Raw genomic sequence first — 23,477 nt, forward strand, 5'->3', positions numbered from 1 at the left:
GTGACCCAATCCTGAGTCCACCAAACCGGACCCCCTCAACACCGTGGCTGCGCCTAGATATTCTGTCCATAAAAGTTATGAACAGAATTGGTGATAAAGGGCAGCCCTTGCGGAGTCCAACTCTCACTGGAATCGGGTTCGACTTACTGCCGGCAATGCGGACCAAGCTCTGACACCGGTTGTACAGGGACCGAACAGCCCTTATCAGGGGGTCCGGTACCCCATACTCCCGGAGCAACCCTCCACAAGAATCCCTGAGGGACACGGTCGAACGCCTTTTCCAAGTCCACAAAATACATGTAGACTGGTTGGGCGAACTCCCATGCACCCTCCAGGACTCTGCTAAGGTTGTAGAGCTGGTCCACTGTTCCGCGACCAGGACGAAAACCACACTGTTCCTCCTGAATCCAAGGTTCGACTATCTGACAGACCCCTCCTCTCCAGAACCCCCGAATAGACTTTTCCAGGGAGGCAGAGGAGTGTGATCCCTCTGTAGTTGGAACACACCCTCCGGTCCCCCTTCTTAACGAGGGGGACAACCACCCAGGTCTGCCAATCCAGAGGCACGGTCCCTGATGTCCATGCGATGTTGCAGAGACGTGTCAACCAAGACAGCCCTACAACATCCAGAGCCTTGAGGAACCCCGGGCGTATCTCATCCACCCCCGGGGCCCTGCCACCAAGGAGTTTTTTGACCACCTCAGTGACCTCAGTCCCAGAGATGGGGGAGCCCACCTCCGAGTCCCCAGACTCTGCTTCCTCATTAGAAGGCATGTTATTGGGATTGAGGAGGTCTTCGAAGTACTCCCCCCCACCGACCCACAACGTCCCGAGTCGAGGTCAGCAGCGCACCATCCCCACCATATACAGTGTTGACACTGCACTGCTTCCTCCTCCTGAGACGCCGGACGGTGGACCAGAATCTCCTCGAAGCCGTCCGAAAGTCGTTCTCCATGGCCTCCCCAAACTCCTCCCATGCCCAAGTTTTTGCCTCAGCAACCACCAAGCCGGATTCCGCTTGGCCTGCCGGTACCTATTAGCTGCCTCCAGAGTCCCACAGGACAAAAGGGACCAGTAGGACTCCTTCTTCAGCTTGACAGCATCCCTTACCGCTGGTGTCCACCAACGGGTTTGGGGATTGCCGCCACGACAGGCACCAACCACCTTACAGCCACAGCTCTGGTCAGCTGCCTCAACAATAGAGGCACGAAACATGGCCCAATCGGACTCAATGTCCCCCACCTCCCTTGGGACATGGTCGAAGTTCTGCCGGAGGTGGGAGTTGAAGCTACTTCTGACAGGGGGCTCTGCCAGACGTTCCCAGCAGACCCTCACAACACGTTTGGGGCTACCAGGCCTGACCGGCATCCTCCCCCACCATTGAAGCCAACTCACCACCAGGTGGTGATCAGTTGACAGCTCTGCCCCTCTCTTCACCTGAGTGTCCAAGACATGTGGCCGCAAGTCCGACAACACGACCACAAAGTCGATCATCGAACTGAGGCCTAGGGTGTCCTGGTGCCAAGTGCACATATGAACACCCCTATGCTTGAACATGGTGTTTGTTATGGACAATCCGTGACGAGCACAGAAGTCCAATAACAAAACACTACTCGGGTTCAGATCGGAGGGGCCATTCTTCCCAATCATGCCCTTCCAGGTCTCACTGTCATTGCCCACGTGAGCATTGAAGTCTCCCAGCAGTACGAGGGAGTCCCCAGAAGGTATGCCCTCTAGCACCCCCTCCAGGGACTCCAAAAAGGGTGGGTGCTCCGAACTGCTGTTCGGTGCATACGCACAAACAACAGTTAGGACCCGTCCCCCCACTCGAAGGCGGAGGGATGCTACCCTCTCGTCCACTGGGGTAAACCCCAATGTGCAGGCTCCAAGTCGGGGGGCAATAAGTATGCCCACACCCGCTCGGCACCTCTCACCGGGGGCAACTCCAGAGTGGTACAGAGTCCAGCCCCTCTCAAGGAGATTGGTTCCAGAGTCCAAGCTGTGCGTCGAGGTGAGCCCGACTATATCTAGCTGGAACCTCTCAACCTCGCGCACAAGCTCAGGCTCCTTCCCCTTCAGAGAGGTGACATTCCACGTCCCAAGGGCCAGCTTCTGTAGCCGAGGATCGGACTGCCAAGGTCCCCGCCTTCGGCCACCACCCAACTCACCCTGCACCCGACCTCCTTGGCCCCTCCCATAGGTGGTGAGCCCATGGGAAGGGGGACCTACGTTGCCTCTTCGGGCTGTGCCCGGCCGAGTCCCATGGGTGCAAGCCCGGCCACAAGGCGCTCGCCATCGAGCCCCACCTCCAGGCCTGGCTCCAGAGGGGGGCCCTGGTGACCTGCGTCCGGGCGAGGGGAAAACGGCGTCCAAAATTTTTTATTCATCATAGGAGGTTGTTTTGAACCGCACTTTGTCTCATCCCTCACCTAGGACCAGTTTGCCTTGGGTGGCCCTACCAGGGGCATAAAGCCCCGGACAACAGAGCTCCTAGGATCATTGGGACACGCAAACCCCTCCACCACGATAAGGTGGCGGTTCGAGGAGGGGTTGTCTCAGACAATGGAAGTAATTCTGTTCAGTGTATAGTTAAACAAAGTGACCATTGTCTTTGGAATTGCAGGAGTATCACCTCAATTATTAGACCCTTGCAATACTTTATGAATATATAGTTTAGTAATCCGTGTGAAGCAATAACTTAACATGTAAAGTCTTTTTTTAAATTGCTCATTGAAAACTCTGGCTTGTTGACAGTTACATTTTTCATCATGGTCAAAGACGGGCATTCTGCTGAGGCCAAGGATACCAGATGTCTAAGTGAGCTGGATACAGCATTACTGTTGCTCCCAGAAAAGCTTCAACATAGATTGATGCCATTTCAGAAAGAAGGCATAAGATTTGCTATTTCCAGACATGGCAGGTATGTATGTGTGAAGATTAAATAATTTAAAAAAGAAAGACATTGCTTGCTTGCAGTAAACTATGAACATCAATGCATAAAGAACAGATACATTTACTGAAAAGTCATTGTTTAATTAATTAAATTAGTTAAATAGCAAGGCATTTGCTGTTTATTTGTATAGCACAGTTGAATGTGTCAGTATTGAATTTAGAGAATATATATTTATTAATTTTAAAAAAGTTTCTTAATCAGTAAATGTGTTTTTTCATGAGCTGTTTATCTTTGCATAGCTATTATTTTTTAGATGACTGTTTTGCTTAATCATATATGTGAGCAAACACTTTGTTTTATTTAGATTACTTATAAACATACTTTTTAAAACAATATTCTTTTTATTTTACTCTGGATTCATCATTATTTTAAGGTATACTGTGCTTTTCATTTAATAGGTCACAATGACCAATTTTTTAACAACACAGAAAGGTAAACCATTTGGCCCTGCAAGTAGTTTTGTTTTATCTTGTTTGTACCAATATTACAATAAGTACACTATACATCCTACTAATTATCTTTTTCAAATGTATAGTCATACTATTTTTTAATCAAGAATTAAATATAATGTTAAAGATAAAAGTAAAAATAATCAGCAGCCTTTTAAAATTCAGGATAGTTGAATTTTATTACTCACTGTAAAACATTAATTTACTGTAGCAGAATATTTCTTGTTTGTGTAAAATGGTAGCATTTTTGAGTAGATTGCATTTGTTTCTTGATAATTTCAGTGTTTTCCACAAAAATCAGATATAGCAGTGGGGGCACCCCTTTTTGGGGGTCAGGAGGGGGACCCAAAGAAAATGTCACTGTCATGATCATTAGTGTTTTTTAGTGTTGCATTTTTTTTTGTGGTTCATTCATTCATATTTTTAAATGACTTGCTTTGTTGTTATGATAGCTATTACTATTTTGCAAAGTGCTGGTCTGGTTAATTTAAAAGAAAATTGACCCTTGCTAATGTAAATGTAATAAAATTAACAACAGCAAGTAAATAATTAAACACTTTAACAATTAATAGCCGTAAATAAGCACAAAAAGGAATTCAGTAAAAAGCGTAGCTGCGATGCTGATCAAAAACTGAGTGATAGATGCAGTGGCATATTCAAAAGACATTTTATGCATGTGAGCAGTGGCTTCTTTCTTGTTCCGAATATACATCATGTACACTAAGTGCATCCCTGTCATCTTAATTGGCATTGCTGGGGCAATCTTAAGATGAAACAATAAAGTTGCAGCAGTATTCTGTGTATATTAAAAAAAAAATGCAGTACGCTGTAAATCTGAGGTTTCATGCTATAAAGTTGTAATTTCTTAACATAACTTCATACCATTAAAAAGTTTTGGTTGTGTCACTATTTGAACACAAAGCTATGATGTAATTTAAATGTGGGTAACAAGTCAAAATAAACTTTTTTTTTTTAACTCTTCTTATGTTGTTGTTGGGGTACCCAATTACTGCTTGTATAGCCACAATCTCTTAATGGATAAAGCTATTTTGGAAAATAGAATGAAATGCCATGGGTTGAAGGTTATGTGCAGAGACTTCAATATTCATACATTGCCTAAAAGACATTCACGATATTTTGGGTCTGTACAATAATTAATACAGTAAATACTGTAGCTTTACTGGCTCATCAGTGCAGGATAATTGTGATTAAATTGAGTGGTCAATTCATGCACCATATTTACAGCATGAATTTTGGGAATGGTATAGGGAATGGTTGTTGATTTTCATTATTTGCAGTATCTAATTTTGTAGCGCAATGACTACAAAAACGTTTGCAATGGTGGCCTGCAACTAAATTTTCTTTGTGCAGGAAACACTGAATTTGCAAATTAAAAGGGCAGTAAAAAGAATAAATAATTTCATAGCTGCTTTAAGATTGATTACTTTTTTAGGAGACCATATCAGATATAGACAGCATAGTTGTGCAATGAATAAAGCTGCTAGTTCGTGATCAAGCATCCTGAATTTGAATCCCATCCCTGGTTGTTTTCTATGTGGAGTTTACATTTCTCCACGTTTCTGCATTGTGACGTCAGTACTTTTCCATTAAGTTTCTTCCATTAAGTTGTGGGTATTACACTGACATTACACAATCCTCAAGACTGAGGAAGACCACCTTATTCACTTTTGGGTTATTTTTCTACATTCTAATTTTGTTCTTGAAGAAAAACAGAAAATCAAAGTATATTCGTCTCTTCTATATTCATACTCTCTAACATAGTGCCTTGTGGTGTTTGTTTGCTGTTGTGCAGTGCCAGGTGATATGTACATGGCTAAAAATCATTCAGGTTGGTTTTCACAAACCCAGCAATATTATAGGGAGTAAATTCTGTTAAGTCAGATGTAAAATGAAGCTGTCTATATCTGAGGTTTTCTTATATAGATTCTTTTCAGGCTCTCACTCCTTGTAAAACTGGCTTAATTGAGTTTAACAAACAGATAAACAGGCTAAGTACTATTCCGTAATTAGCTGTACTCTGCACATTCATGAACCTTTTTTCACTGCTTGAAACCTACCCCTTAACCTTGCCCTGCTTTACTTCAGGATGTTCTGTGTCTCTATTAACAGCAGATCAGCATGTAATGGAAATTGCTGAATTGCAAAGTTATACTTCTGATTGCAGTCACAATTGTAATTATTTTGGGTTATACTGTAGGTGGTCCATGAACAATGCCTTCATCGTGAGTCCATATTTGTAAGATTAGCAGTGAGCCAGTTAAGTTACCATAACTATCTATATGTTGTGGTATGCAACTGTTATTATGGAAAAGTGACATCATTTGAATTCGGCCATGAAATTTGATGAGTGAACTGGCTTGTGTGCTTCAGTCTAACTAAATTGTCTTTATCTCCTTCTCTCTCTGTCTTTATAAATTAAAACTTTTTCCGCACTTTTGGTTACCAATAAGATCAAAGTGCTTCAGCAGTGATTTTGTATTTATGCATCTGAATTTGCCTGTTTATTTTTTAATTTAGCACAAGGTCAGAACATGAATTCACAGTTCTTAACCTGGCCGAATAGAGCATTTTAGAAAATATCCATAAGTAAGACTTTCAGAAGAAACATTACTGACTAAAAATGAATATGGAAAAGTGTTCATAGATTGAAAATAACACTAAATGTCAAAGGAGGGGTTTGTTTGGAATGCTGATGTTTACTTTTGGTACTGAAAATCCCAAAATACTGGTATCCTGCCGTTTTCAGTTTTGTGATTTTCTGTACTTTTTTAGTTCCAGTATATTGCTCAATCCTCTGCTTTTTTCAGGTTGGCATGACTAGGGTTTAATTAAGTGTGGAACTATTTTATTATTTTTACCACTTGACAGTGATCCATATTACTAAATGAGAATGGTAAACCGGATGGACGCAGGGACATGGGCCGTGGACGCAAAAGACGTAGTGCGCAGGCGCCACACAAAGCCTCCCTCCAAGCACCGGAAAATGAGAAATGATGCGCCACGCCCATAGCAACAGACCCATGCAACAAAGCGCCACACGAAGGCCATACCACACGAAACAGGACACACACAAAAAAGAGGATTCAGACCTACGACACACAAAGCACCCCTCCACTAACAGAAATAAGAAATGAGGCAACGCGCCCCTAGCACAACAAAAACAAAGGAGTCAGACGCAAGCGCCACATAGCACACTAAACGGTACGCACACAAAAATGAGGATTCACACCCACGACACACAAAGCCCCCCTCCACTAACAGAAATAAAAAATGAGGTAACGCGCCCCTCAAAGAAAACACACGCCAACAAACGACGTCATACATAGACAACAAGAGACCGGACTACAATACATATACAGGCGTGACACCTGATGGGTAATAATACGAAGAAACCCTCCAAGCACCGGAAAATGAGAAATGATGCTCCGCGCCCATAGCAACAGACCCATGCAACAAAGCGCCAGACGAAGCCCATACCACACGAAACAGGACACACACAAAAAAGAGGATTCAGACCCACAACACACAAAGCCCCCCTCCACTAACAGAAATAAAAAATGAGGCAGCGCGCCCCTCAAAAAAAAAGCACGATTACTTATCCATTTTACTCACGATAAAGAACAAACAAGTCATGCATTCACGATCAGAAAAGGCTCCATATTGGCAGTCAGTGCGATCGTCCTTATTAACGTTCCATATTACTAACAATAATGAACAAACAAGTGATGAATTCACGATCACGGGTGCAAAACGATATGGCTCGAGTAACGGGACCACAAACACGAACCCGCATGAAAAAAAAACAATACACGTCGGCGCCTACAACGCGCTTCTGAAACCGCGGAAGAAAAAATGTCTCAGCTCCAAAAACACATGTCACTCCTTATTCAAAATACCGGTCCCAATCACAGAAACATCGGTATCCACTATGAAAATGAACAGTAACAATGCACGTGACATCCGTCTTGCCAAACTATTAATTATAGATGAATGTACAATGGCATCCAGTCACTTACTCAACACCATTGATAAACTTTTACAAACGTTGATGAATAATAATATTCCCTTTGGAGGAAAGGTACTTTTATTAGGAGGAGATTTTAGACAGTCCTTAACTATTGCTCCACATGCAATGCGCTCAGCTATTGTTCAGTCCACCTTAAAATACGCGGACAATTGGCATTGCGTTGATGAATAATAATATTCCCTTTGGAGGAAAGGTACTTTTATTAGGAGGAGATTTTAGACAGTGCTTAGCTATTGCTCCACATGCCATTTGCTCAGCTATTGTTCAGTCCACCTTAAAATACGCGGACTACGTCATACATAAACAACAAGAGACCGGACTACAATACATATACAGGTGCGAGACCTGATTGGTGATAATACGAAGAAACGAACAGTCCGCATATTAACAGTGAGTGCGATCCTCCTTATTACTTATCCATATTCCTAACGATAAAGATCAAACAAGTCATTAATTCACGATCACGAGTACAGAACGAGACGGCTCGAGTAACGGGACCACAAACACGAACCCGCATGAAAAAAAAAATTCACGTCGGCGCCTACAACGCGCTTCTGAAAAGGCAGAACAAAAAATGTTACGCGGACACTTGGCATTGCTTTCAAAAGATACAGTTGGTACAAAACATGCGATGTCCAGATCCAGAATATAACAATTGGTTTTTACAACTGAGAGATGGTACACTCACCTACACAGATGGACTTCACCCAGATATTATTACAATTCCTCAAGCCTATATCTGCGACGACTTAGTTACGGAGATATTTGGAACAGCAATCTCATTAGACCAAATACCCCTTTTAACACAATTATGTCCAAAAAATATTAATGTTGATCACATAAATAACAAAGTCAGTGCATTACTTCCTGTAGAGGCACGGCTCTTTCTAAGCTCTGACAAAGTTGACTCTGCTGACAACAATGACCATCTTAATTTCCCCTTACAATCTTTCAACACTATTAACCCAGCCGGATTACCACAACACAGTCTTAACCTTACAATCGGAACAATAATCATGCTATTAAGAAACCTTAACACTAAACAAGGTTTATGCAATGATACATGTTTAGTCGTCAACACCATGACACACAATGTTATTGAAGCAAAACTTCTTACAGGATCACATGCTAACAATACTGTTCTGCTTCCTACAATTGACCTTACAAGTTCTGACCTAGCATTACCTTTTACACTTAAACGACGACAGTTCCCCAATTAAACCTGCATTTGCCATGACCATCAACAAATCACAAGGCCAAACCATGAACAAGGTTGGCATCTACCTCTCTGACCCCGTTTTTGGACATGAACAACTTTATGTGGCCTTCTCACGAGTTCAACGTTCATCTGACGTTAAAGTTAAGGTTATAAATGATCCATGCCAAGAGAAACTCATTCAAGAACAAGACACCATCTTTACTACTAATGTTGTGTACAAATAAATTTTCCAATAAATCTTTACACTGTGCCTTGCAATTTATTCTTGGCTTCCTATATGCGTCATCTACACCTTCACACTATGCTATATCTCATACATTCATCACGCTATTTATAATTACCCAACACCAGGGGTTGGCGAGCAAAGCGAGCAGGGGGCGGAGCCCCCTAGTTTAACAGACTTTAAGTGGTGTCACCTTAACACTATTTTAAATTTCAAGGTGTACATAAGTATAGCCTAAGGATGCATCATGATAGCTGTATGGAATCATCTTGAAAAATGCCAGACAATGTGAAGTTCTTTGTCAGACTGAAGGGATCAACAATTTGACTTTTATTTATAAAAAAAAAAAAAGCTGGCAGTCCCGGCTTTAAAAAAAAAAAGTGTCAGGGTCATAACTCAAAATCATATATATTTTTATTTAAAAAAAATAAATTGAACAAATTCATAACAAATTGAGCTGTGTGCAGATCATATCAGTAAGAATTATAGTAAGAGTTCAGGAGTCGTCAATATGAAGGAACAGTAAGTTTATTCTCCTCAAACGTTTGTTGTGTCATAGTGAGAATGTTAATGTAGTGGTTAATATATCTATCTATTGGATAACTAGTTTACCAGAAGACCTGTAAAACGTTGTACTGGACTTTATGGTACTTTTGATCTCCCAGGCTTTTTTTTTCCTTTTACACAGCCACTACTTGTGCAAGGCCAAGGGAGCGCCCAGCCCCCACTGAGCATTCTACCTAACATAAATGATATAAATCAGTCCTCATGGTTTGCAAGCTTCATGTGAAAGAATTTGATGATGATGGTCATGTGGATATCTGGGGTACTGCCTTCAATCCATTAATGGTGGTGACGCAGATCGCTGCCACAGAAAAACAGGAAAAAGAACAGCAGAGAATAGTAGGGATTAGTACGGATTTTGGAGCCTTGATGAAATTGATAATTCAGTGTACATGTAGTTTAACAGGGATACACTAAAATGTAGCTATGAGAAAGCCATGTTAAAATGGTGATTCAGTGATTCATCTACAGTAGTGGCCAAAAGTTTTGTCAGTGACACAAATGTTGTGTTTTGCAAACTTAGCTGCTTCAGCTTTTTCTGATTTTTTTTTTTTTTTATTATGTTTCAATGGTATACTGAAGAACAATTAAAAACATTTCATAAGTTTCAAAGTCTTTTATTGACAAACACATCAAATTTATGTAAACAGTCAATTATTTACAGTGTTGACCCTTCTTCATAACTTCTGCAGTTCGATCTGGCATGCTTTTTAGTACTTGGAGTTGATCACAATTTGTGGGTTTCTGCTTGTCCACCCGCTTTTTGAGAATTGACTATAGGTTCTTAATGGGATTAAGATCTGGGGAGTTTACTGGCCTCGGGTCCAAGCTGTCAATGTTATGAACTCCGAGCCACTTCGGTATCACTTTTGCCTTGTGATATGGTCATCACCAAATTGTGCCTGGATTGTTGGGAGAAGTTGCACTTGGAGGATGTTTTGATACCATTCTTTATTTATGGCAGTGCTCTTAGGCAGAATGGTGAGTGGGCTCACTCCCTTGGATGAGAAGCAACCCCACACATGGATTGTCTCAGGATGCTTCATTGTTGGCATGAAACGGGACTCATGGTAGCATTCACCTTTTTGATCTCCGGACAATCAATTTTCCAGATTTCCCAAACAGTTGGAAGGAGGATTCATTCAAAAATAACTTTTGCAGCAGTCTTCTGCTGTGCCCTTGTACTTTCTGCAGAATTTCACTCTTTTCTTATAAAGAAGTGGCTTCTTTGCTGACATTCTGGATACAAAGCAGTTGTCCAAAAGTCTTTGCTTCACCGTGTGCGCGGATGAACTCACACCCACCTGCTGCCAATACTGAGCAAGCTCTGTGCTGGTGGCAAGACGATTCTATAGCTGACTCCTCAGAAGGAGGTGGTCCTGGCGCTTGGTGGACACTTTCAGCTGATCATTTTGTGCCAGGGTGAAGATAAGTGAAAATGGGATTTTGTGATAAAGTTAACTTTTTATGCTAATAAAGCTCTTTGCAATGAATTAATATTCATCTGATCACTCTGCACAATAATATAAAACAATGTGAATTGCCACCACAAAAACAGAAGCTGAAAATTTTGCAAAACACAATATTTATGTCACTGCCAAAACTTTTGGCCACTACTATAAGGATAAAACTTTGTAAGGTGACAGGCACCCCAAAATACAGGGCGGAGCGTTTCAGTGATTTCACCAAACTCGAGGTGAAGGGGATTCGCAGGGATTTGCTCATCATCATAAGGGAATGAATGACACATAAAATTCTACAACGTCTTGAGTTTTTACAAATTTTTATAAATGTTTGTTCTGGAAAAAATAGCTATTGGAAAGTGATTTTAAGAAACCTCGAGAAATGGTTCTGCTTCACTTTTATTAATTTTTTCCCTGTGCAACACATTCCAGTAGCACTGATGCAACCGTGTGTTTGGCCTCTAATTCTTTGTGCAGTTTCATGAGCAATTAAAATGTGGTAAAACCTTGTAACCTTGATTTCTTGTATTTGGCTCTGCTATTAATTATTTTGTCATTAGCCATTTTATAAATGTATTGGATCTGGGGGATACATTGAATATGCTTAATGCATTGTAGCTTATTCTGTGTCAGACGTAGTAAATGACTATATTGCATATATCGAATACAAATTGTCTTTTTTTTTTTTTTTAATTGTGTAAACACGGCAGACTGGTTTTTGGACCAGCATCATAGTGGTATATACCCGTAAGGCCGGAATAATGGCCTTCCTTTCTGTCCTCATAACCCTGCTCGCCTGAATAACAGCATGCAGCTATCTGTTACACTACACTACTGTAACTCTACACTCTAAATCTTGCAGTCCACTGCGATGGAGGCAAATTCTCGAAAGACGGCTACACCTTTCTGCCATTGTATCCTGTTTGGCTGGAATACAGGCCTTCGTTGTGTTTGACTATGCACATAATATACTGCTTGTCTACTTATGATGTTACACTACTTATGCAAGTTACACTAATTTTTATTTGTTTTTTGCTGCAGGTCACTTTAGTTTTTTTCATAATGTCAAGAAGGAAAACTTAATTTGTACTTTAGCATGGAATCACCTCAAAATATATACGCTTAGTGTACGCAGAGAAGTACAAAAAGGCAAAAAGAGCTTTTGTCCTTCTGCTCAATGGGAAATTACTTTTTCTCCCAGAGCTCACCTTGGGACATCTGAGTTGCAGTTTGACAGGTGTACCACACCAGTCAAACTCCATATCTGTCACTGTGTTAGTCTTCAATAAGCACACCAGTCTGAATGTGAAATACTTTACTTTCAAAAATGCAAAAAACACAAACTGAAAGAGAACTGCAATACAAACATCAAAAAACTAAGAACATCAGCGCATGCGCATTGTCGTTGAGGGGAAAACAATAATTCAGTCTTAGTAGGTTTACCATAATTATAAACTTAACAACTGTTCCTGGTAAGGGTTGCACCATGCCGGAGGGAGTTGGGGTGCATGAAACCAGAAGCGAGGGTTCTGTTGGGGTAGGTGGTGCTGGATGATTGATTGGAAGATGGTGAAAATCATGTAAAGTGTTCTTGTGCAATACTTTTGGAGCTAAATACTGTTCTGTAGTATATCACTCAAAGGTGCAGTTTTGGCATAAGAAAATTATGAAAACTGTGAGACTGAAAGTGATGCTGCTTGTTCTATAGTATCAATCTGCATTGTGTCTTATCCTTGTATTTTCATTAATGTAAAGTGATGTGACAGTTTTGTTACAGTGAAATGACCTGTTGTCACAAACATTAGGCACAAAATGTGTGCTTTAATTTGTGTTGTTTTGAAAGGTTTCTTGTCGTGTGCAATTAAATTTGAATAAATACTGTTTTATTAAATTTAACTTGAGTGAGACTTCCCTGTTTTGCATAAAAGTTTTTAAAATTGTTCCAATAGGAACAGCTAATGAATACCTGTATAAACAAGAACGATTAATTGCTTCTGTAGTCTGCAGAGACTGCTAGAATCACCATATTGGTGTGATTGTATGAATCAAATTAAATCAAGCATTTATGACATGCTTTGGAGGAGATTTCAGAATTCTGAGATATAGATCATGCATTGTGAAATTATTTATAGGCTATGTTGCCCAGCCCTATAACTAATAGTACCTTACTTTTGCCACATTTGTTCTTCCTTTTGAGGTGTGACCTCTTAGCTATGAGAAACCGTGAAGCGATGAGCAAGTAACAAACCTCCCCTGTACCAAGTGCCCTAATTGCTTTATTCACTCAATATATAAAGACAAATTATATAAATGTATAAGCAACATGGTGTTTGTTAGTGTATTGTAACACCAATAAAAGGCAGTTTAATAGAAATTAATATGGGTAACAAAAGTCTCTCATAATCTGTATACAGAAAACCTTACTGAAACAGCATTGTCAAAGGCAGTTTAATAGAAATTAATATGGGTAACAAAAGTCTCTCATAATCTGTATACAGAAAACCTTACTGAAACAGCATTGTCAAGTGTAGATGTTGTCCTGGGCGGCTTTTAATTCAACAATTGGTGTGATGCATGAGTTGCGTCTTATGTCTTGCTGGAATGGTCATCCTCTCTTTCTGAGATTTCTAGGTCTTTAATGTGGTTTCCTATGTCCTTCAAACAGGCCATTATCTATACTGAAATCCCACGTGGAGCTCTAGGGTATGTGATATTACACAAATGTAATTAGCTACCTATCCTGGTGATTGATGACTCTGTTCAAAAGCTTTTATCCTGTGCATATCTATACTGGTTTCCATTCCTTTTTATCATTAAATTGTAAACTGACTGAAACAGATGCATTAAAGTTATACATTACTGGTACAATACGGGAAGAATGTATAAGAAAAGATGTTTTCAATGTAAATCGCCCCTGTAGTTCTGTAGTCCTATAAATTCCTTTGTAAATTAGTTCCTTTATCATTTGAGCTAAATTTAAACTTGATATAAGCAGTGAGTAGTTTCAGAAACTGAAGATTTTATTCTTTAGGACACCACCTAAAATTTAAATCAATGTATCATAAATATCTAACTGTTGAAAAAAATCAAAAACAATATGCTTTCAAAGTTTACATAGTATTTCACATGAATGCTATGTTTTACCTGCATTTGTATTCGCTAGATTTTGAAAATGTAAATTAGTTTGCTGAGTACATATAGTAAATTGGCATGTTTCTAGATAGGATGGTGAAAAATAAAAAGTTAAACAAGAAAGAAAAAAGAAACTGGGAAAGAAAGTCTGTTGTATTGTGTGCATGTTTGATCCTGGATTTTTGTGACAGCTGAGTATAACCTGCATCAAGCACATACCTCACACATTCACGTAATTGAACAGATCAGACTGTAGCTCTGAATTATTATCAGCTAGTGCAAAAAGACATCTATAAGAAAAAATTGTTTGAGTGATATTATATAATTGTAAGAGTAATTTTATCAAATACTTTTAGCAAGCTAAAAATACGGTGGTACAATAGTCCTTTTAAGAAAAAATGAGTTAACAACACTTTTTACTATGTACCAAATTTATGTCCCAAAAAACTGTGAACATGGATGCATGTTGGCACCTTTTCATTCAATTTAGTTAAATTTATACTTCTGTAGTTCTTTTCTCAGAAGAGAATATCCTCAGAGCAACTAAATAGATATTACCAATGACATGATCAAACATACAGTATCTATGTAAATATACATTAAGAATATAAAAAAAGGAAGGAAATACCACTTTATATATTAAACATTTCTACTTTCTGTTCTTAAAACTGATAATTGTTAAATGTTAATTTAGTAAATGTAAGCAAAATGTCACTAATGTACAGTAGGAGAGATTAAGCTACTAGAAGATAAAAACCACATGGCAGCAGTGGAAGTCATTAGTCATTATCCAACCCGCTATATCCTAACACAGGGTCACAGGGGTCTGCTTGAGCCAATCCCAGCCGACACAGGGCGCAAGGCAGGAACAAACCCCAGGCAGGGCGCCAGCCCACCACAGGGCGCACACACACACACACACACTAGGGACAATTTAGGACAATGCACCTAACCTGCATGTCTTTGGACTGTGGGAAGAAACCAGACCACCCAGAGGAAACCCACACAGACACGAGGAGAACATGCAAACTGCACGCAGTTCCGGGAAGTGAACCCAGGTCTCCTTACTGCGAGGCAGCAATGCTACCACTGTGCCACCATGCTACCCAACAGTGGAAGTGAAACTCAAAAATTCTGTATGCCAATATTCCTGAAGAATAATACATTTCTAGAAATCTTTTGGAAATAACAAAGTCAAATTTAGACAAATTTAGCCAGCTGGCCGCATATAGTATCTGGAACTTGATAATCTATGGGGAATCTTGAAGGAAGGCATGTTGCCACAGGCAGGTTGTGCAAGATGCAGACTGTTGTTTTTTTTTTTTTTTTTTTTTTGCAATGTACTTCATCTGGAAGATTGTGGGTTTGCTTCCCGGTTCCTCCCTGTGTGGATAGCGCTTTGAGTACTGAGAAAAGCGCTATATAAATGTAATGAATTATTATTATTATTATTATTATCTACTTCATCAGCAGATGGCATCTGTTAGCGCAAATTGCATTAATGCATTCAAATGAAATAGTGTTTTTTATGTGGAATAAACATTGCTTCTCAGGCAGACACTGTAGAATTTCTCACAAACTGCTTTAATGATTGCAACAGAAACCACAGTATGTTGGAAGTAAATATTAAAAATGCTCAATAAAAATACTATTGTGATAGTGAATGGCACCAAGTTTAATTTGTACTGCAAGACATACACAGTTGCAGCACTTAAAAACCTATTTATTGGTTTCGTCTGTTTATTACGAATGGATGCTTTAGACAACTTTTCTTCAGAAACAGTGCCTTACTGTAGTTACTGTTTGATTATTAAAAGATATTCTACATTTAAAAACTCGCCATGAGGCTTCCTATGGCCTCCTACACTCCTAAAACATTGCCAATACCGAACAAAGTAAAGAGTTTGCTTGCTGCAGCATGATGAGGGTGAAGAGGAGACAGACATAGGTCCTTGTGATAAACCTGGTGCTGCAGTTGTAGAAGGAACCTGAACAGTGCACCTCAAATCTGTCTGTGACCTAGTACCTAGCCTCATCAGTATTGAGGCTGGTAGTAAAGGGTCCTGAAATCAATTCATTTGTCTACAGCTCAGTTTGGTTATGTGACACCACTGGATCATTAAATGAAACATTACACAGACAGTACTTCAAATAATGAAGGTTCTGAGGAAATTGTTTATTAAGCTGAAGATGGATATAAAAAGTGATGAAAGAGGCTATAAATTATATTGTTACTGTGGTTGATCATGTACCAGTTGAGATTAATTGATATCCACACAAATGACTCTGTCAATGATTTGTAAAAGCTCAAAAAACATTTAGAATAATTTTTTCTATGCTTTATCATAATTTAGTTGGGCTCCTTAATGCAAAATGTTATGGTACTTGGGAAATCACTCATGCCATTTTACTGCCATTTATTGAAAAGTAAATCTAGAAGCTGTGCTGTGCATGGAGATGAATGTCAGAATTCCCAACAGAAGAGAATTACTTTTCCAACAGAAATTAAAAGTGAACAAGTTCAAATCTTTTCATTTTGTCTAGTAATTAAAACAGATAGTACTTGTGTGAGTGTGAATGATGAGCAAGCTTGTGTTTAGTACAGCAGTTCACATTTTTGATTAGAAAAAACAAAGAATTTGTCCTTGCTACATAGTAAACAATAGGTTAGTTAGCATAAGAGGCAAATGTATTAATTTGACATCTATACTTGTAAAATACAGTATTTATTCTGTCTTCTTGATAAGTATGAATATTTTATTAGAAATGTGGCTTGCAATTATGTCAGGAATTTATTATTTTTTATGACATGTATTACTTGTAGATCCGGCCCACCTTAAATCCGTTCACACCTCTCCCTCAGCATCTTTTGTCCTGTAAATGTATGAAGGACAGGTCCTTGCGTTTGTTTGAACTGTTAACATTTGAATGTGATGATTGCATATACAGTTCATCCGGAAAGTATTCACAGCGCATCACTTTTTCCACATTTTGTTATGTTACAGCCTTATTCCAAAATGGATTAAATTCATTTTTTCCCTCAGACTTCTACACACAACACCCCATAATGACAACGTGAAAAAAGTTTACTTGAGATTTTTGCAAATTTATTAAGAATAAAAAAATTGAGAAAGCACATGTACATAAGTATTCATAGCCTTTGCCATGAAGCTCAAAATTGAGCTCAGGTGCATCCTGTTTCCCCTGATCATCGTTGAGATGCAGCTTAATTGGAGTCCATCTATGGTAAATTCAATTGAATGGACATGATTTGGAAAGGCACACACCTGTCTATATAAGGTCCCACAGTTGACAGTTCATGTCAGAGCACAAACCAAGCATGAAGTCAAAGGAATTGTCTGTAGACCTCTGAGACAGGATTGTCTCGAGGCACAAATCTGGGGAAGGTTACAGAAAAATTTCTGCTGCTTTGAAGGTCCCAATGAGCACAGTGGCCTCCATCATCTGTAAGTGGAAGAAGTTGGAAACCACCAGGACTCTTCCTAGAGCTGGCCGACCATCTAAACTGAGCGATCGGGAGAGAAGGGCCTTAGTCAGGGAGGTGACCAAGAACCCGATGGTCACTGTCAGAGCTCCAGAGGTCCTCTGTGGAGAGAGGAGAACCTTCCAGAAGGACAACCATCTCTGCATTAATCCACCTTTCAGGCCTGTTTGGTAGAGTGTCCAGACAGAAGCCACTCTGTGAATGTCGTTGAGTGGCCCAGCCAGAGCCCAGACTTGAAAACGGTTCAACATCTCTGGAGAGATCTTAAAATGGCTGTGCACCGACGCTTCCCATCTAACCTGATGGAGCTTGAGAGGTGCTGCAAAGAGGAATGGGCGAAATTGGCCAAGGATAGGTGTGCCAAGCTTGTGGCATCATATTCAAAAAGACTTGAGGCTATAATTGCTGCCAAAGGTGCATCGACAAAGTATTGAGCAAAGGCTGTGAATACTTATGTACATATGATTTCTCAGTTTTCTTTATTTTTAATAAATCTGCAAAAACCTCAAGTAAACTTTTTCACATTGTCATTATGGGGTGTTGTGTGTAGAATTCTGAGGAAAAAAATTAATTTAATCCATTTTGGAATAAGGCTGTAACATAACAAAATGTGGAAAAAGTGATGTGCCATGAATACTTTCCGGATGCACTGTAGCACTGAACTGACCTCTCTGTACTATTGTTGCCTCTGCATGTCCTGGAGTACAAAAGAAACAGCAACATGTGGGGACTGGCAAGATCGGGGGGAAAAAAACACGCAATGTTATGCGAATGAATATGAATAATATGAATAATGTTGCATCCGTGCCACAATGTTTTCCGAAATGTACTATACAGGTCATAAAATGAATAATTCCAAATCTATACATATTAATAAAAGGCAAAGCCCTCACTGACTCACTGACTGACTGACTGACTGACTGACTGACTCATCACTAATTCTCGAACTTCCCGTGTAGGTGGAAGGCTGAAATTTGGCAGGCTCATTCCTTACAGCTTACTTACAAAAGTTAGGCAGGTTTCATTTCGAAATTCTACGCGTAATGGTCATAACTGGAACATATTTTTTGTCCATATACTCTAATGGAGGAGGCGGAGTCACGTATCGCGTCATCACGCCTCCTACATAATCACGTGAACTAAAAACAAGGAAGAGATTTACAGCACGAGTCAAACGCGGGAACGAAGGTAAATGACGTTAATTTTTGACTGTCTTTTAATACTGTGTAAGCATACATATTAACACATGTGCAATTAAACGTGTGCATTTACGGGGTGAGTTCTCAGGCTTAAAAGCTCGCCTTTTATCAAACGCGGGAACAAAGGTAACTGACGTTGTTCACTGTCTTTTAATACTGTGTAACCATACATATTTACACATGTGCAATTAAACGTGTGCATTTACGGGGTGATTTCTCAGGCTTAAAAGCTCGCCTTTTATTAAAAAGGTAAATGCAAAACTATTTTCAATCATTCTATGATCTGCTTCTCACAACTGAAGGCACCGTGGCTGATGTTACGTCACTTGCTGTCCAACCATAAGCGTTACCTGGTGGGTAACCGGACACTCACTTCACTCCCTTTCGGGAATCGAACCTCTGAGGTTTTCTTTTGTTCTTAATTAAAATTTAAAAGCAATACTTCACCGCTGCTAAGCCCCTCTAGCGCTGACGTCCGAGGTTCGATTACCGTAAGCAAGTGCAGTGAGTGTGTAATTACATTCACGGCATTCGTAGTCTGATTCACAATCTGATTGTATGGGTGGTTACCTACCAGGTAACGCTTATACTTGGCCACCAAGTCAGGTCGAAGTGATCACTCGAGTAAAGGCAGCTTCACAAAAAAACAGATCCTTAACAAACTGTTATTAGTATATTTTCCCTCAATTTAAAAACGTTTTATTTTCTTCTTAATAAAAATTTAAAAGCGGTACTTCGCCGGTGCGAAGCGCATGGATTTGACCGACTGACACATACAGACATATTCATGAGTGCAGGTACTTCGGAAAGAAAGCACCATGTAAACCTAAAGTTTAAATTAAGTTCATAGACCTACAAAAGGTTGCCATTCATTTGAGGCAAGATTGCTTTTCTTCTGTACAACTATACGTTGCATTCTCAAGAGTGTGCTTGCACGGCTTCAGATATATGTATATATATATGTATGTCTATATATAAATATGTAAGCTTATAAGTACTGCCTTACTTCTCTTTAAGAAAGGAAGATGTAATGATACTTGATTTAAACGATTCCATGTCTTCCTGGGTTTGCGTAGCTTATTGTCAATATCTTTACACCTGTTTTTAACACTTATTTACTGAAACGGGCTTTCACGAAAAAAGTTAGGGCTTTGCTACAGGATACACCCTCCACAAGTTAAGCAAGTAAAAATAAAATATATATTTCTGTTTTATTTAAACCTTTTAAGTTCGTATGCATAGCCCCATTTGGCTGTTTAATTTTTGTTTTTCTTTCTTTCTTCAGTAATATTTAATCTCCTTAAAGAAAAAGAACATATCCATTTTACTTTTTTTGTATCTCTTTAGTAATATTTTAGTGTAAAAGGATAACCAGTATTTAAACCTTTTATGTTACTTTATACATTTATTTTACACAATGTTGAAAAATTAATAAGAAAGCTACATATTTTGGCAGCTGCTGCTTTCATTTTCAATGAAATGAAAAAAGCTCTCCAAGAGAAAACGTCAATGAAGAAGAAACAGTTTGCACTATCTAAAAATCAGAAACCCTCATTTATAAAAGTTTGCTGCAGATGACTTAACTGAAAATAAACGAATAGTTCCTATGTGTATAATACATATTTATCTATTTTACTTATGCCTTTATTCCACCAACTTACAACATCTGAGGTACAATTTGTTACATTACTTTTGTTTTTTGCAGCACAGGCAGGTGAAGTGACTTCCTCAGGGTCACACAGTGGTGTCAGTACCAGGATTTGAACTGAGAAGCTCCAGGTTTACTGAAATATTACTGAACAAAGAAAAAAAACGAAAAGGGCAAACACGGCTATGCATACAGATGTCCATCCGTCCATTATCCAACCTGCCATATCCTAAATACAGGAGCCAATAAGTACATATGTTTATATACAGTATATATATATATATATATATATATATATATATATATATATATATATTATATATATATATATATGTGAATGTATGTATGTATATATGTATGTCTATATATATATATGTAGATATGTAAATTTGTATATGTATATATATGTTTATGTGGATGTGTATATGTGTATATACGTATGTATATGTAGATATGTGTATATGTAGATATGTATATATATATATATATGTATATGTATATATATGTTTATGTGTGTCTGTGTGTGTATATTATATATATAAAAGACAGCAACACTCATAACAATGACAACACAATTACATTGACAATCATGTTACGTTATTTTTAAAATGTTTCCTTTTTTTTTTTTCATAACCTCTTTAACACTAGAATTACCAGAGCCTACGAAAAAACTCGTATATCCGGCCCACCTTAAATCGCTTCTTAAATCCGTTCACACCTCTCCGCCAGCATCCTTTGTCCTCTAAATGTGCTGATAAAAGACAAGCTGCCAGCAGCCGGCTATTCCATCCCCCCACCGACTTAGAACGTGAGCAAAGTTTTCCCAGCTCACGCCTTGATTGATTATGTGGGAGTGAAGTGGAGTTTTACAGTGGAAATAAGAGATCATTATTCTAAAGTAATCTGTGTAAACACATTGTTAAAACAGAAACTTTTTCATATTTTAGTAATAAATGTTACAAAATGTAGTAGGCATAAACTATAGAATATATAAAGCCCGAGTTCCAAAGATCAAATAAACACTTTCACAAAAGCTTCAAGAATGATTCAACAGCTTCTGTGGCGTAGCGCGCTAAGATTTGCCTCTTAGTGCAGAGCAGCTTTTCCTTGCCTCACAGACCTGAGTTCGATTCCCCGCTGGGGATGAAGTGTTGCTTTTTTTTTCTTTTCTTTTAAACCTCAAACGGACATAAAATTTATACATTGGTATGCACTGTCAGTTACTGAGATCGTTATATTTTCATGTGGGATGCTCCTTTTCAAATATTTTTTTAACAATTGAGACTGCAATTAACAGGAACAACTGTCCTTATAACTTATTTTTAAGATCCATAACACACAGACAGACAGAGCACTGCGTAATAGAGAGACAGACAGGCAGAGAAGTTACTAGATATATAAATAAACAGGGAAGCCACGTGTACTGAAAGAAAAAAAGAACATGTGCGTTGTCCTTGCTGCACTGAATAAGCGCAGGCGCTCTAACATCACCCCTCCCCCGATCTTAGTCAGATGGGGGGAGGGGTGATGTTAGAGCGCCTGCACTTATTCAGTGCAGCAAGGACAATGCACATGTTGTTCTTTTTTTCTTTCAGTACACGTGGCTTCCCTGTTTATTTCTATATCTAGTAACTTCTCTGCCTGTCTGTCTCTCTATTACGCTGTGCTCTGTCTGTCTGTGTGTTATGGATCTTAAAAATAAGTTATAAGGACAGTTGTTCCTGTTAATTGCAGTCTCAATTGTTAAAAAAATATTTGAAAGGAGCATCCCACATGAAAATATAACGATCTCAGTAACTGACAGTGCATACCAATGTATAAATTTTATGTCCGTTTGAGGTTTAAAAGAAAGAAAAAAAAAAAGCAACACTTCATCCCCAGCGGGGAATCGAACTCAGGTCTGTGAGGCAAGGAAAAGCTGCTCTGCGCTAAGAGGCAAATCTTAGCGCGCTACGCCACAGAAGCTGTTGAATCATTCTTGAAGCTTTTGTGAAAGTGTTTATTTGATCTTTGGAACTCGGGCTTTATATATTCTATAGTTTATGCCTACTACATTTTGTAACATTTATTACTAAAATATGAAAAAGTTTCTGTTTTAACAATGTGTTTACACAGATTACTTTAGAATAATGATCTCTTATTTCCACTGTAAAACTCCACTTCACTCCCACATAATCAATCAAGGCGTGAGCTGGGAAAACTTTGCTCACGTTCTAAGTCGGTGGGGGGATGGAATAGCTGGCTGCTGGCAGCTTGTCTTTTATCAGCACATTTAGAGGACAAAGGATGCTGGCGGAGAGGTGTGAACGGATTTAAGAAGCGATTTAAGGTGGGCCGGATATACGAGTTTTTTCGTAGGCTCTGGTAATTCTAGTGTTAACACACTACTTCTCCGCTGCGAAGCGCGGGTATTTTGCTAGTATCATATATACCTATGTCTCTGTTTTTTTTTTTTTTTGTTTTTTTTTGACATCATAGACCATAACGTGCATACTAATTCAGCGTGAGCAGGAACCCTCAATAAAACTGAATAATAAAAAAAAAAATCAAGTGACGGTGAGATACTAAGAAGGCAGATTCACCAGCGTTTGTGTGTCAGCTTTTATCCCTCCAGATCAGAGAATGTCCAGTTCCATTGCCTCAAAACACCACTCATATCTACAGTTACTCCCAGTTTCAAATAAATACAAAAATATGACAAACGTTTCTGTTTTAAACATTGTGCTTACATAGATTATTATAGAAACGGAACACACATGAAATGCATGTGTTCCAAATAACAATCTATTATTTCCACTCTAAAACACCAACACTTCACTCCCAGATAATTAATCAAGGCATGAGCTGGGAGAAATTTGTACACAGTCTGCGGCAGTGGGGGATGGAATAGCAGGCTGTTTGCTGCTTGTCTTAATCGGCACATTTACAGGACAAAAGACGCTGAGGGAGAGGTGGGAACGGATTTAAGGTGGGCCAGATCTACGAGTTTCTTTGTAGGCTCTGGTAATTCTAGTGTTAAGGGAAGAAACAAAAATTAAAGGATAAAGAAAAGAAATTGGTATCATAATCAGCCA

At 39.1% G+C, this 23,477-nt stretch overlaps 1 protein-coding gene across 1 annotated transcript in view; it reads left to right on the forward strand.

The window, feature by feature from the left end:
- zranb3 (zinc finger, RAN-binding domain containing 3) overlaps nucleotides 1-23,477 on the forward strand; it is a 346,469-nt gene that overhangs the window by 20,975 nt on the left and 302,017 nt on the right. The window contains exon 2 of the mRNA XM_028806547.2: nucleotides 2,755-2,920. Within this exon, the coding sequence (XP_028662380.2) occupies nucleotides 2,769-2,920 (152 nt within the window). The 5' untranslated portion in view covers nucleotides 2,755-2,768. The remainder of the gene's footprint in view (nucleotides 1-2,754; nucleotides 2,921-23,477) is intronic.

Source organism: Erpetoichthys calabaricus, chromosome 8 (assembly GCF_900747795.2).
Source record: "Erpetoichthys calabaricus chromosome 8, fErpCal1.3, whole genome shotgun sequence".
NCBI lineage: Eukaryota > Metazoa > Chordata > Cladistia > Polypteriformes > Polypteridae > Erpetoichthys > Erpetoichthys calabaricus.